Here is a 15,035-nt window from a genome sequence, read left to right as displayed (position 1 = left end):
ATAAATAAAAAAAAGTTGGACGCTTCCCACAAATTAAAACCAAGTTTTCATCTCAAGAGATTTTTAATCATACATAGAAATTTAGTTTGACAGTACCATTCATTTAGAATGTTTTAGCAGTATGTATATTTAGTGTAAAGAGCACAATGTGTTTATTTTTCATTTTTTTGCCATTATCTGATGATGATAAAGCGTTGAGAAATACACCAGAGAGAAGAGCAAAGAGTACATGACTAAGTAACACCTCAGACTACATCGTTATTTAACAGGCGACATTTATCTGTGGTTTATGTACCAGTGTGCATCCTCGGGGAGGACCCCCGCCCATTTCCCCCCCTCCCCCCCAAACTTGACTTCAACAAACCTCGAAAATGCCTGCAGGAACAAAAATAACGGGCGACGCGATGACACATCTCGGCGCAACTTGCGAAAACGCGAGCCAACGATCCAACGGATGAAAACGGGAGTGCGGGTGCTTTGTGTGGGGGGGGGCGGAGGACAAATGACTGCAATCGAGTGCCACATTATAAGGCGTAAAAACAATCGATCACATCCACAGAGACGGCCATACATCCATCTGCTGACCCAAACATCCATCTAGCGCAAAACAACAACAAACAAACAAAAAAAAAGCCGCCGTGAAGCTTCTGTGCTATCTCAAATGCGCCACAACAACAACTCCAACCAGCTAAAGTTCCGAAGCAAAGGGGGAAAAAAAAACATCAAAATAATAAAACGACAGGAGGGCGGAACGGATAATTGGCCTACGAGTCCCAGAAGCGATTATTTGTCAGTACATCCATCCCGTTTGAAGAGCAATTTGAAAACTTCGCTCGCTCCTCTTTTAAAACGTTTGTAAGCTGCTTCTGAGCGCTTCTTCCGGAGCTTTGTAAATGACGGAAGCTGCTGCGGCGGTTTTGGCGTCGTGGCAACGGGCGGGCGCCCTCGCGCGCCCCCGAGACGTGTGTTGTGTGTATGTGTGGGCGTGCGGCGTTAAGGCTGGGAGGGGGGCGGCTGTGTGGCGGCGGCGGCGTGCTGCGACATGGCCGCCGGGGAGGACATGGACTGGACCATGGGCTGGGCCGGCGGCGGCGGCAGCGGCAGCTGAGGCTGCAGGGCCCCTGAGTGTGTGTTGGGGGACGGCGGGGGGGTCGGACGTTTGAATTTGTCGGGGCTGGCGCTTCTCCTCGGCGAGGGCCTCTGCGACGCAGGAAAAACAAAATAAAAAACAAGCACACATTTGCTCCAAGTTGTTTTTTTTTGTGGCTGTGACTCACCGCGACGGAGTGGGAGGAGCTTCCGTGGACGTGCAGGGCGGGGGTGTTGTAGTGGGAGATGGCGGCTCTGGACAGAGTGGCCGGCGGGGTGAAGCCGACCGTGTGGCCGCCGTACGACAGACCTGCGCCGACGGGAAGCGAAAGTTGCTCAACAGGACGCACGCACGCGCGCTGGATGACGCCATTTTGAAACAGTGCGTCAGTTGCTGGCAGGGTGGGGGTGGGGGGGATAAAGCGGGAAAGCGGGGATACGAATTCCACGACAGACAAAAATCTCTTTAAACAGTTTTTCCCTATTGAATTAATTTTTCAATGAATGAATGAATAAATAAATTACAAAAAATATATATATATATATATATATATATATATATATATATATATATATATATTTGAACTAGGGCTGCTCAATTATGAAGAAAATATTAATCACGAATATTTGGCATTAATGCTGCAACTAATGATTAATTAAATAATTAATCCACCTGTCGATTAATTGAATTAAAAATTTTTTTTAATTTCAATCCCTGAAAATCATCAAATTAAAAAAAATTCAAATTGACAGTAGCGTTGCAGAAAATAAGCAAAAATGTTTATCTTCGTTTTCAAAAGTAATACTAAATGTTTTATTTTGATTCAACAATAATCAGTCTGCTTTCATGGAGGACTACGGAAATTGGGAAATACTGTTAACAAGCTTATTATTATTTAATTTATTTTTTATCTGGCTCAGATATTAGTTTCACTTATTTCTGTCCTCTTTCATTTCTTTTTTTAAAGAATTAAATAAAAAAAATTGAATTGCTGACATTCTGAGGATTTGGAAAGATTTCCATAAAAAAAAAAAGCTGAACTAAATGATTGTTTAATCACAAAAAATTAATTGTTGCATCTCTAAACATTATTATTTTTTTTTTATTTGTTACGACGGCCTGCTAAATAGCAGGGGAACAATATACACTGCATCGTTGAGTTTCTAAGATGGCTCCCGCGTCTGTTGTTTGTGCGAGTTCTACATGCTGGGAAAGCCGTGACACAGATATCCAACCTCGATTGCCGAGAAATAAAATATTTATGTTTCCTTTCTTCCAGTGCAAAGGTTAACTCAAACATCCAACTGCAGGTCAACAAGGCTGACGAGATAAAAAATAAAATAAAAAATGACGACCATCATAAAAATTCTCAGTTACGTAAAGCGACTTTATGATCGTGATTTTCATATGATTATGATAAAAAAAAAAAAAAAAAAAAAAAAAAAAAAAAAAGTCATTCTGTATTTGACGCCAACGCCAACTTTGGTGACGGCTTACCGGGGGAAATGGGTCGGCTGGAGCTGGGGGAGGGCGTGTACGGGATGGGGCTGGACACCGTCCGCGCTCGCAGGCCCTGCGCCGACATCTCGTTGAAGTACCTGATCAAGCAATCATTGAAAAAAACGGATGTTAGTGACTATTGCCACGTTACAGCTGCCATAATGATTATCTGCGATCGGTGATCAGGTCACAGTGTCGTACGTGTTTTTATTAGGGGACATAATGTTACATAATGCAACAGTTTGGCTACAAAGCAATCACAACACATTCGGGCTGGATTAACGCTGCGTGGTAACGTCCTGATTTTTTATTTATTTTTTATTTTTTGTGTGCTATCAAGTGATGCAATTTATATGCGCAATACTTACGTCGAAATTGCTGACATGCACGATGTGAGCCTTGGAAGTTGGAATGGTTTGAATATGTGATGGAAAATATGTAAACTATGTGACTTTTGAATTTGACTGACATAATGTGGACATTTTGGACCCATGTCCTCTTTGAGCAATTTCAAGTCGCTTGAGGAGCGTTCAAGCTTCCAAACGGCGTCTCGTACCGCTCGTCGTCCATCTCCAGGCTGGACTCGCTCTCCGACAGCTGTCGGCACAGCGCCTCGCGACGCTCCATCTCCCGCTGGAGTTTCCGCTGCAGCCGGACGTTCTCCTCCCTCATGTGTCGCTCCTCCTCGATGTACTGCGCGCGCTTCTCCGTGTCTGCGCGGGGGAACAAAAAAAAAAAACGGGCATCGTTTATGGCCGGATGGATACTCGACTCAACGGCGGGGTCAATGCCGCCATTGCCGGGATCAGAAAGAAAGAAAGGGGGGGGGGGAATAAAATAAAAAAAGTCTACATTTCCGTCTCAGTATTTCCCTCTAGTCAAGGTTGGAGTAAGCACGCCCCCTAGTGGCCAAAAACAAAACAGCCAGAAGAAATCACAGGAGAGGCTCTCTGGTTCATGCCAATTAACCTCCATTAATTAGATGGAAAGGCAAATCAACAATTACAAATTTGGGATCATCACCAATCAAGTGACAATGGACTTAATTAAAAGTCAAAGCACGATCAATGTTGAACACATGTGACGTATTGACAACTATTTTTGGGCAAACTGATGCTACTTGAAGCGCATAGTGATTAGCACATCTGCCTCACATTTCTGCAGTTCTGGCTTTGAATCTTGAATTTATTTTAAATGTTCGACCTGCGCTTTTTTGGGTAACTCCGACTTCCACTGACGTCCCAAAAATACAAGACGCAAACCCCACGATTGGCTAGCGACCAGTCTGAGGCGCCTGGTGGCCAAATCAGCTCGGAGCGGCTCCAACTCACTTCGCGTCGCTAATGAGGACAAGCACTAAAAGAAATGAATGGATGTTACCGGACGACATTCCACTCGTATCAAACGTGTCCTTGATTCAATCACAGCAGCGGAAGGTGGGGGGGGGCACATTTAGAAATGGACGGAATTAGGACAACACTCTGGGGCTGCAAACTTGCTGCATTATATTAATAGTTGGAGCTGAAACTTTTTCAAACTGAGAAAATGGCCGTAACGTGTTCATTTCGGCTGAGGGCGCACCCGGTTTGAAAAGGTTTTTTTGACGGCGCTCGTCCCGCCCACTTACGCTGCAGTTCGGTGGTGCGCAGGCTCTTCTTCAGCCTCTCCACCTCGTTCTTCAGGAAGCGGATATGCCGCATCATGTTCTCCGGGGAGTCGATCTCCATGGAGACGTCCCGCGGGGACGGCGGGGCCGACACGGGCTGGTCCAACTTCTCCTGGAGGATCCTGGTGAATAAAAAAAAAACAAAACAAAAAAACGGCCATTAGAAACAAAAAGCATAAAAGATTGCTGCAATGTCACTTTAGTGGTTTCGTGGGAGCGTCGCGTACCTTTTCTCAGCCTCCAGCTTGTCCATGCGCTTCCACAGTCTGTTGACGAGGGCTTCCTGTTCCTGCTCTAAGGTGTTCTCGAGGTCGATCTTCTCCCGCCTCAACTGGAGGAGCGATGGCAAAAAAAAAGAAAAACATGGGAGAGAAAGCGTAAGGCACAGTCAAGGTCACGTTGGCCGCGTGCTCGCTAGACGACACTGCGAGCCAAAAGTCAAGTCAGGCTTTCAAAATATTTGCCAAATGGTTCAGGCTTGTGTTAGAGGAAGTTTTCAGGAAATTCTTCCTCAAAGTCTCAATTCTCACTAAAATTAGGAATGCGACGCTAACGGCAATATCGCGATATTAAAACTGCCACAATACATTGTTGTCGTCATGTTGCGATATTAAAAGCAGCACATCTGTATAAAAAAAAAAAAAAAAAAAAAACTAGCCACCAGAGGGTGCTAGAACTGCACAAATGGAAATCAACCTGACATTTTAAACAGATGTGCTGCTTTTAATATTGTGACGACGACAATATTGTGGCATTTTTAATATCGCGATATTTCCGTTATCGTTACATCCCTATTATTCATATGCATTGCGTTTATGTACAAAAGCACAATATTGTGTTTGTTTGTTTTTATAGGAGCTCTTTTTTTTTTTTTTTTTTTTTTTAAACAATATGACCTTTTTTAATATTAACATCCTCTCCACAATCATTCATATCGTGATAATATCGTATTGTGATGTTTGGATATCATTACATCCCTAACTAAAATGTGTACGATTTTTTTTTTGTATCCGTTTGTCTAAATGGCCAGGACGACGGTCATCGCTGAAATCCGATCAGCAGAGATTCAAATTCAAAAACGTCCTGCTCATTCTTGCATGGGAACAATAAACGCAAGACTCGTATATTGAAATGAAATTTAACCGCAACATTCGTACTTGCTCCAAAGTCAGCTGCTTGGAGATGGTCTCGTTCTCCATCTTCTTGATCTTCTTCATCAGCTTGTTGACTTGGAACTCCTGCTCCTGCTCCAGGTGCTGCTCCAGCTCCGCCTTCTCGTGCTGGAGCTAGGATGGAGAGAAAAAAAAAAAAGAAGGGAAAGGGCAAGTGAGGGTGGGGGCGGGTGAAAAGAGACGCACAAAAGGATGACAGACAATGAGTCACTCGTCAACTATTTGAAGACGGGGAGTGCAAAAGATCAACCATGTGAGCTAAACAACTGAGTGGAGAACAAAACAAGATCAAGTCCATTTTGAAAAAAAAAAAAAAAAAAAAAAAAAAAAAAAGAAAGGCCGACGTGGCAACAGCATTTGGCAGACACGCCGGTCAAATAACAATGACAGATTGTTGCAAGCAACAGTTACTCATCCTCAGTCGGAAAAGCAGCAAACTCATTTATGGGAAACGACTGGCACCGAATCGACAGCAGGCAGATGGGAGGAGAGTCGTTCGGAAGCGGCGGTGATGTCATCGCCAAACACAGCCGATGATAATGCGCGAGCGAGCCGCCCGTGGGCCTTGCGTCCGCGAGGACGACCCAGACGGGATGATGTCAAAACGCAGGCCACATTTGCAGCGCACGGCTCAAGTGACACAATTTGGATACGTTTGCGTCACCGCGGTGGAAAACAGAAAAATAAGCGGGGAAATGTGAGCCGCATTACACGGAGATCATCATCAATTACAAATTGACGTCAATGAACGACTTTGAAAATGGATCTAATTGAGATTCTTGTCACTGAACACTGCAAATTCATAAAACATCTATTTTTTTTGTATTGCGGGTTTTTCATGCGTTCTTTCAGTGCAATGAAATCATTCGGAATTGTTCACATAGCCACAAACGTGATAATCTGCTCCCCTGGCGCAGTCGGCTTCAACCTGCAACGGCTCAAGGTGAGTCCGAGGATGGCGCGGCAGATCTAATTGAGCCGCAAGATGGCCGCCGCCAGGTTCTGGCAAAGTGCCCGGACCCCAATGTCACCACCGGCGAGTCGAAAACTGAAGACGACCATCACGTCGGAGTTGTTGACGCATAACGCGCGTGCGTCATTCAGCACAAAAAAACGAGGTCATTCAAGGGAAGTCCGCAACCTCAGATTTGTTTTTCAGTTCAAAAACTATTTCCCCATATGAGATTATGTAAACTGAATTAATATTTTTTTTTGGGGGGGGGGGGGGGGTTATTATATATTTGCACAACTGTAGTACCATATTTTCCGCACTATAAGGCGCACCTTCAATGAATGACATATTTTAAAACATTTTCCATATATAAGTCGCTACAGTAGAGGCTGGGGTGACGTTATGCATCCATTAGATGGTGCTGCGCTAAAGTGAATGTCAACAAAACAGTCAGATAGGCCAGTCAAACTTTATGAATAAATTACAAACCAGCTTTCTGACAACTCCATTCACTCCCAAAATGAATAAACAGCTGTTTTATTATTTTATCTGAGGTAAAGTATTAGCATTAGCTAGCGATCCAAGATGGCGGGATCTTTTGCGCATGCGCGTCACCCATCTGTTGCGGCTCAATATTGATCCATATATAAGGTGCACTGGATTATGAGGCGCATGGTCAGTTTTTGAAAAAATTGAAGGCTTTTAGTTGCACCTTATAGTGCGGAAAATACGGTAATATCCTTCATTCAAACAAAAAAAAGGTGTTTTTAAGGTCTGAAATGGGAAAATTTCATATTCAACACTCAAGAAAATTGCGTTGCAAGCAAATAAGACGACTCGGAATTGCGGGTTGCTCCTCCTCCATTTCTATTAGCCAACAGACCTAAACTACAATAAATCATTTCGGGAAGTGGAGAGAGGGAGGACAGCTGATGGCAAGTCAACATTGCGTATTGCAGCTTTTCAACATTCCTAACTGTCATATGAACGTAAGAAGAAGTGAAAGTAAAATAAGGTTCGCACTTTGATGGCAAGAGACTAACGTGTTACATTTCACACTCTATACATCCGAGCATAAACGGAATGCAAACGCGGTATAATAAAACGGAAAAACAAAACACTGGCTACTAGAGAAGTAGAATTTATAACATTCATCCACCGTTCTCGTCAGCCGCCCCTGAACAAAATGGAGGAGCTGCACTCACGTGCATGAGCTTCCTGGAGAGCTCGTTGGTGAGAAACTCCTCCTCCTTCTCATAGTTGACGGCCAGGGTCTCCTTCTCCTTCTGGAGGGCTTGGATCTTCTTGAACAAGGTGTTGCTGATGAACTCTTCCTCCTGCTCCGCTCGGGCTTGCTGCGGAACAAAAAAAAATAGCATCAAATGTTCGTGAGGCAGAGTGGCAAAATGAGTTTCGCCTAAGCTGGATTTACACGGAAAATTCTAGTGGCTATCTGAGACATACGGCCTCTTTTCATTTTTTTTCCATTTCAAGTGACATTTCCGATATGCAGTGTTTACACTGATGATAAAATGACACAATCTGCGTGCGGCAAACTGCGCTTAAGTCAACGGTTAGCAGTGATAACATGAAAGTAAACAGTAAACAGTACATATTACAAAAGTTCATTACTTAGGTGGCCTGGCCTGGCGCTGCCCCATCGATTGGAATGAGGTCATTTCCACCAACTATTTTTGCTTATTTAAACTCTTCACTCGAGTTTGAGATTCACAGGGTGTGTTCTAAAATGTGCTCGTTGTGTTTACAGTCAACATCGGCTGATTTGTGAATTCCGCACCGCAAATTTATCATAAGAACATACCTCAAACTGTTAGCTGAAAAGGCACCTAGTCACACCTATCCAACTATTTTTGTGCTTTATTTTGTAACACCCTCAGATGCCGCCAGCTCTTTTTGAAAGCTTGTGACAAACAGCCTAGCTTCCAAATGAAGGTTAATGACACTCCAGGAGAAGGTAAGCCTCCAGGGTATGTTCAAAGAAAGGAAAATGTTACGCCACAGCGTGAGAACTCGTGCTAAGGTTTATATGTAATGATAGAAATGTTTGGGATCAGTTTTGGGTGTTAAAGAGAAATGTAAACACATTTAAGGGGGTCTACTTTTGCTATACGTGGCTGGTTGGGTCGCCTTGGAGAATAGTGAGGGTTGACTGCATAAATAGACATTTTAGAGTTTCCAATAAACTTAAAATGGATGATTTTCGAATTTGGGAAGAAGCTGAAATGTCTGGATTCTCTGGAACCACACAAACGAACGCTCGAAAGCATAAATTCGAACCAAGCTCGGACCTGCGAGCCAGCCGTGTCAACCACTACTCACCGCCTTGCTGCAGTCACATCAACTGTGCCAAACCAGCCAAAGATGTTTGCTTTGAAAGGGTGGAGTCGTCTAACCGAACAGTGGCCAGAAAAAGTTTTCAAGGCAAGCTGGTGATTCACTATTGTTTTTTTTCCACTGGCATCCAAAACGGAAACAGAATTTCCCCTAATGGCTCCTGGGTTATTGCAGTAATGGGAGTCTCAAAAAAAAAAAAAAAGGGGGGGGGGGGAGAGGGAGGGAGTGAAACAGGAGAGCAGCACACGCGCAAATTCTTCATCTCGGCAATGCGTTTTTATACGAGCTGGAATGACTCAATGAAAAGGGGGGGTCAAAGCGGAGGCGACACCCGGCCTGAACCTCACCTCAACCCGGCCCCACATGATGAGCCTCTCTCTCGGCTTAGCTCGACCAAGTTTGGCCCACATACTTGCCATCTCGACACGGCATCAGTTACACACTCCATCAAGGCTAATGTTGCATCCATTTGACGTTTTAGCTCCGTGTCGACGGTTTCCCCCCCCCACAAGCACTTCGCGTGCGTGTATGTGTCGCCCATTTCGGACTTAAACCCCCAAAAGAGCTCACGTCGGTTTAATTGATGACTTCGTGAGGTGTCAACGCGACTTTAGACACCTGAGTTAAGGTTAGCGGAGATTAGCTGCGTGTGGGCAGGGAAATAAAGCATCAAAACAAAGCCAAACTAGCCAGACTGGCTAACCAACGCCAACGGTGACGTTAGCATAGCAACATGGCCAGCTCGCTAACACAACACGAGAGGGGCGTGTTGAGGAATAATAACACTCGCGTGACATGCATTACGCGTGGAATTTGGCTTAATATGTCATTAAACGACACCGCGTTTGGCTAGCCTCATGACAAACAACAACAACAACAACAAAAAGGCCACGTATCGATCAGGCTGTCATGTATGTTAGCCGCGAGCTAAGCGGCTACTCACAATAGTGACGCTAGCTTTGCGCAGGTCGCGATTCTCCTCCTGCAGCGCTTTGCACTTGAGTTTGAACGTCTCCAGCTCGATTTTCAGAACTTTGTTCTCCTGCTGCAGCGAGGCCAGCCGGTTGGTGAGCTCCTCCAGGCGAAACTGCGAGATCACGATGCTCGGCTTGCCCGAGTTGGAGGCGCAGGTCGACATCGGGGTGGCCGAGCTGCTGCCCGCGCCGTCGGTGTCGCTCTCGCTCGCGCTGTCCGCCATGGCGACTGTGAGGAGGAGGAGGAGGAGGAGGATGAAAGCTTCTTCTACGCAGAAGAAGACGAGTCGAGCTTCGACGCAGCTCTGCCCCTGCGCAGTGTCACCTTTGCTGGGGCGCCGCGGTGACAGCGCCCCCGTGTGGAAGTCTCCGGAAGTGCGGAACGTCATAAAGGTAAAGTGAGTGAGCCAGAAATCGAAGCACAAATAGTCAATATTCTGTTTCATTTAAGTTTTTGAATGATTTTAAGGATTTTGTTGTTTTTGTAATACTAATCATCGTGTAATGATTGAAACGAGTATTTTCCACGCCTCCTACATTTTTTTTTTATCAAGCTTAAATCATATATTAATGTACTGTACATTGTTAAAAAAAAAAAGAAATCTGAGCATACATACAATGTTGTATTTGAGTGAAGATTTTCATGTGATCCCAGACGGACTTGAAAGTTTGTTTGAATGTTGAGTCGACTGCATGGTTTTGGTTTGTTCATTCATTTTTGTTACTTTTTTTTCCCCCTTTTTAAAAAAAATAGGTACACAAAAAAAGTTAATTGCTTAAAAAAAAATCGGTGGCGAGTTTTTATTTTTATTTTTTAAAGATGATCGTGCTGTCCGTCTCCATTTATTGAAAAAACCTCATGGCACCAAGGTTCGGGTTTGGACAGATTCGTGTGTAAAACAAAGAATTTACTGTCAATTATGTAACTGTTTTGCTAAGTTGGAACATTAAAAAAGTTTTTTGAAACCAAGAGCTAGCTAACTTATATGCTTTTCTGCTGTCAAAACATGTTTCCATGTAGCTTTGCCTCATCGTAGTGAACTAAAGAAAAGAAAGCTAACCTAGCAAATAACTTAAAAAAATATCTTACCTGTATGTTTTTCCCCTCAAACAAGTGTCTTAAAAAAGGCCATGAATGTGGAATATCTTGCTTCTCTCTATAGAAATTGCAGTCGTGCCACCGCTATTTTCAGATTTTCACATTCCTCAATACCGCATCTCAATCAGTCAAGATTATCAACGGTGGTTGACTTTTCCTCTTTTTTTTGTGACCTGGTCATCATCCGCAAGAAAGTGGGAAGGAAAAAAAAAAAAAGTTGTCAGAAAGGGAAATGCTCAAAATGCCAGATACTTGAAAATCTACTTTAAGTGCTATAATATCATATCACACAAGGACACGCAGACAGAGCACAAGAGAAATTATATTGCAAAACAAATGCATTTTTTTTTTAATTATTATTTTCAGTTCAACTTTGTTTTCTATTTTCCTTGAAAGACATCCGAAACATTTGCGGTGTCGTCGCTGCTGCTATCGCCTCTAAAAGACCTCGGATAACCAAAGTGCTAGAATTGTTATTACATTTCAATGGCTTCACTCTGTTAGTAAAGAATTGTACATCAAAAAGTTCCGCCTGGGTGAAAACGCATATGAAACACAATCCACAGTTCAACCGTGTCAAAGGGTCATGGAGCCCCCGACAGCAGACTGAGAGAAATAAAGAAAGAAAAAAAAAGAAAACATCACCTAGCATCGTCTGTTACTGAACACACCTGATCTACGGGTCCGCCGAATGAAAACCAACACACACGTGATGAGAATGATTCTAATGGACACTGCATATACGGGCCCTCCTGCCTAAATAAATACCACACGGCGTCAACAGTCAAAACACAATTCGGTCAACGGCTTCTGTCGACCATCCAGAGTTTTTCTTTTAAGATGCTATTTCGAGCTACAGTCAAAAATAATCTCTGCTTGTGAGTGGATTTTAAAAATGAAGTAGACATGTCAATCAAAAATGATTAATAATGAAAAATAAATGCCCCATGTTTTGTTTTGTTTTTGTCATTTGATACCACACAGAATTTGAGAGACGGACGACACGGTCTAAAACAGTGTACGGACTCTTACACCTTATGGCAAAGAACGCACGAGAAAACGGTTTACAGTGTTGTACAGCGAGCCGGCCTACTAGCGCTTACATTCGACATTAAGTCTGCTCTCAAGATGACCCTCCAGTTTTACACCCCCCCCCCCCCCCCCCAAAAAAAAAAACAAAAAAAAAAAACAAGCTATCCTCATCCATTTTAAAATATAAAACCAGTGATAAACATTCAGGCTATACATGTACTCACAGAAAAAGGGCTTTTTTTTTCTTAATACAGTGCTTTTTGCAAACTTGTAAAAATTGTACTTAAAATAATGTGAACAGCATGCTTGAAAATACTCTCGAAAGGCTGCGGGATTCCATCCCAACACACATTTTTTTTTTTCTGGAAATGTCCTCAAGTTAAAATCAAACCAGTCCGTGTACAAACGTTATACCTGCTCTAGTAGATCTATTTTTGTCTTTTTTTTTTTCTTTCTTTTTTACAAGAACTTGTGTTTACACGCACATATTTGAAAAGTGGAATTGCTTCAGTGGATTACTAAAGCACTTGAAAAGATCCCACACCCCGATGTGACCAAATTCTTACCAGTAGTGTATTAAGAATTGGACACATTCTGACTCTATATACAGTAAAATGTGTTCTTTTTTTTAATTTAAAAAAAAGGGAAGAGAAAAGTTACCATCCTGACAACAGCGGGTTGGAGAAGAAAAAGTATAAGGCCAGTGTTGAAGTTGGCTGACGTGTTCCACTAGATCGCTGTCATGTTGGATTGTGTCTTCTCCTTAATTCCTCCGTTTGTGCCGTCTTTGGTCAACGGTTGCACCTACGTGTGTGGATGTGAGCGAAGGAGCCCCCCCCCCTCCCCGCAAAAGCCCTAACAGGAAGCGGAATCCTCGACGGCGGGTCCGAGCGTTCGCCCTCCCGGGCCCTTTTGATTGGGCAAGGAGTCGGAGGAGTTTGTTCATGCTCATGTTGGAGGGTCGAGAGGGCCGTTTGGCTCCCCTCATCACGTGAAGCCCGTTCGGTGGAAGCGGATGCTGGCTGGACTCTTGGACTCAAGTCCTCAAACTGGAACACCTCATCAGCCCTCAAGTAACCCCTGTTCCCAGGAACGTGGAATATGATCCTGTAATGGCTGCGGGACACAAAACGGTACATGAAAATACGTCCATGAGATGAATAGTCATGTTTAGAAACAAGACTAAGTGCAATTTCTAGAGAAATTGCGCGGGAATGCTGAAAGCTGAATGCTAAGCTGAATAATAACAAAAGAAAATGAAGGATAAATTATGTGAAAATTAGTCAAGTCTTTATTTGCAAAGTATTATTTTTCCTTTGCAGATTATCACACTAGAAAAAGACGACTTCATTTGATCACGTACGCACTGCCAAATAAATCTTGTCATTGGTAGAGAAGGAGCGGCCGCCTCGAGCGTGCGGCATACGGCCGAACAGCAGTGGGGCTTAACAGCGAGGCTGCTGGGACAACAGTCTCTTTTTTTTTGGACAGTGACGCACTGCGACCAGTCAGGGATTTGGTAGACAAAAAAAAAGAAAGACACAGGCGCAGGTGTCAGTGTTAAATATTGCTCATCAGCGCTTTGTCACTGATGACCACTGACAGAGAACGAGCAGGCTCAGACATCACATCAGTAAGCCTTTTGCACAGACAAGAGCAAATATGTGGGCTGGGATGCTTTGCCATTTAGGGAGAAAAAAAAAACGTGCTTAGTTACACCATATTTCCTCAACTACTGGTCTCAAATAGATGCAGTGTCCCAATCAGTTAATCAAGAGTTGTGTGACTGTGTCACTTCAAAACAATTCATTATGATCAATAAATAAAACCACCGTTTGTCGTTTTAAATTGAATATATTTTGGGGGAATAAAAATAATATGCTGTACCAAGTATAAGTGCAAGTGCAATTTCTGGAGAAATTGCGTGGGAATGCTGAAAGCTGAATGCTAATAGCTGAATGCGTATGAAGTAAATTGAAAGAAAAAGTTTGTGAAAATGACAAAGTCTTAATAATTTTAAGTTTTAATAATTGAATTTGAAAGATAAATGAATAATTACAAAGTTTTAATCATTTTAAGTTTTAATAATTGAAAGATAAATGAATAAAAAGAAAACTTGAACTGCAATCTGTCTAAAGTGGGATTTATTCATTTCAGATAAATTATAATCCATTTCCTGATACGATAGTCAGTTGGTACCAAACCATCAAATGTACTAAAAATGTGGGACTTAGAAAAAGTTCAATGTCAGTCCCATTGAAAATGAATGGGGAAAAGTTGACCTTTAACATTAAATTGTGCGAGTACTGTAAGTAATGTGGAGTCAGACAATATATATGACAGGAAGGCGTAAAGTTTTGAAGCAAGTTGAAATTTGAATGCTGTAAAACGGAAGTATAATGTGGGAGTTGTTTCTTGGCAAAAAAAAGTAAGGAGAGGAAAAATCCGAATAACATGTGGGATGCTTTCAGCATTCCCACAATTAGCAAATGAACAAATAAACACATTACCTCCAATAAACACCTGGCACGCTCATTAATTTGATCTCAAATGAGTCTAACTTGGAACTGACTGCCTAAATGTGAGCAACATGGAGCAACCGTACCTGGTAGAGAGAACAAGCATCCATTCCTATGAGTGAAACTTTTTATCTCCGGGCTTCCTCTCGTCCATTCGCCGGCTATTCCTCGACGCTCCTTCTTTCTGCGAACCACAAAAACACACCAAAACAAAGTTGAAACGAGGACTTTTTAAATCATTAAATCACGCCAAGCCAACCACTCTATCTTGAAAGCAAATGTTAGTCATCTACAGTTACACACCAACACCACGCCTGGATAAAGAAAAAAATATGTAGTTATGGAGAGAGTATGGGAAAATATACTGTTAAAATAGTCACAGCACTCATTAGTCACAAATTGTCTGAAGACGCATTCAAGATGGTGGCACCACATTAGGTGGGCGTGAAAAACGAGTCCAGGGTGCCGCCCACCTCTTCCCCAATATCAGCGGGGATAGTCTCCAGCTGCCCGCAACCCTGATCCAAATAAGCCGTATAGAAAATGGATGGATATTCACATTCTCTTGCTAAATAACCAACCAGGGTTGGATCGCTTGTTACTGAGCATGTGCACATAACGCCGCGGCAGCATCCCTTTTGTTAGGAAGCAGAATGGACGTCACGCAGTCCCAAAC

General features: G+C 43.0%; 2 protein-coding genes across 29 annotated transcripts in view; both read right to left on the bottom strand.

The window, feature by feature from the left end:
* Window positions 1–44: 44 nt before the first annotated feature.
* Window positions 45–9,999, bottom strand: LOC144000879 (coiled-coil domain-containing protein 6-like). The gene is made up of 9 exons (XM_077494623.1): window positions 9,679–9,999; window positions 7,586–7,735; window positions 5,414–5,542; window positions 4,484–4,587; window positions 4,218–4,378; window positions 3,147–3,303; window positions 2,588–2,688; window positions 1,278–1,399; window positions 45–1,200 (listed from the first exon to the last, which is right to left on the bottom strand). The coding sequence occupies exons 1-9, from the start codon at window positions 9,931–9,933 to the stop codon at window positions 994–996; spliced, it is 1,386 nt and encodes a 461-aa protein (XP_077350749.1). The 5' UTR covers window positions 9,934–9,999; the 3' UTR covers window positions 45–993.
* A 2,446-nt stretch (window positions 10,000–12,445) lies between these two features.
* The window catches only part of LOC144000875 (ankyrin-3-like), a 121,450-nt gene continuing 118,860 nt past the window's right edge, over window positions 12,446–15,035 (bottom strand). For all 28 annotated transcript variants that reach the window (XM_077494597.1, XM_077494591.1, XM_077494601.1 and 25 more), the window contains 2 exons: window positions 14,446–14,543; window positions 12,446–12,956 (listed from right to left, as the gene is read on the bottom strand). In XM_077494597.1, coding sequence (XP_077350723.1) covers window positions 14,472–14,543 — 72 coding nt within the window. In that variant the 3' untranslated portion in view covers window positions 12,446–12,956; window positions 14,446–14,471. The remainder of the gene's footprint in view (window positions 12,957–14,445; window positions 14,544–15,035) is intronic.

This window comes from Festucalex cinctus, chromosome 14 (assembly GCF_051991245.1).
Source record: "Festucalex cinctus isolate MCC-2025b chromosome 14, RoL_Fcin_1.0, whole genome shotgun sequence".
NCBI lineage: Eukaryota > Metazoa > Chordata > Actinopteri > Syngnathiformes > Syngnathidae > Festucalex > Festucalex cinctus.
This window is presented reverse-complemented; position numbering and strand designations above follow the sequence as displayed.

Excerpts from the sequence above, each read along its gene's own strand:
- LOC144000879 (XM_077494623.1), bottom strand. The coding sequence starts at position 9,933 with ATGGCGGACAGCGCGAGCGAGAGCGACACCGACGGCGCGGGCAGCAGC. Across the intron at positions 2,689-3,146 it reads CTGGAGATGGACGACGAGCG|GTACTTCAACGAGATGTCGG; the intron begins GTACGAGACGCC and ends TTGCTTGATCAG. Across the intron at positions 1,201-1,277 it reads GCTCCTCCCACTCCGTCGCG|AGGCCCTCGCCGAGGAGAAG; the intron begins GTGAGTCACAGC and ends CCTGCGTCGCAG.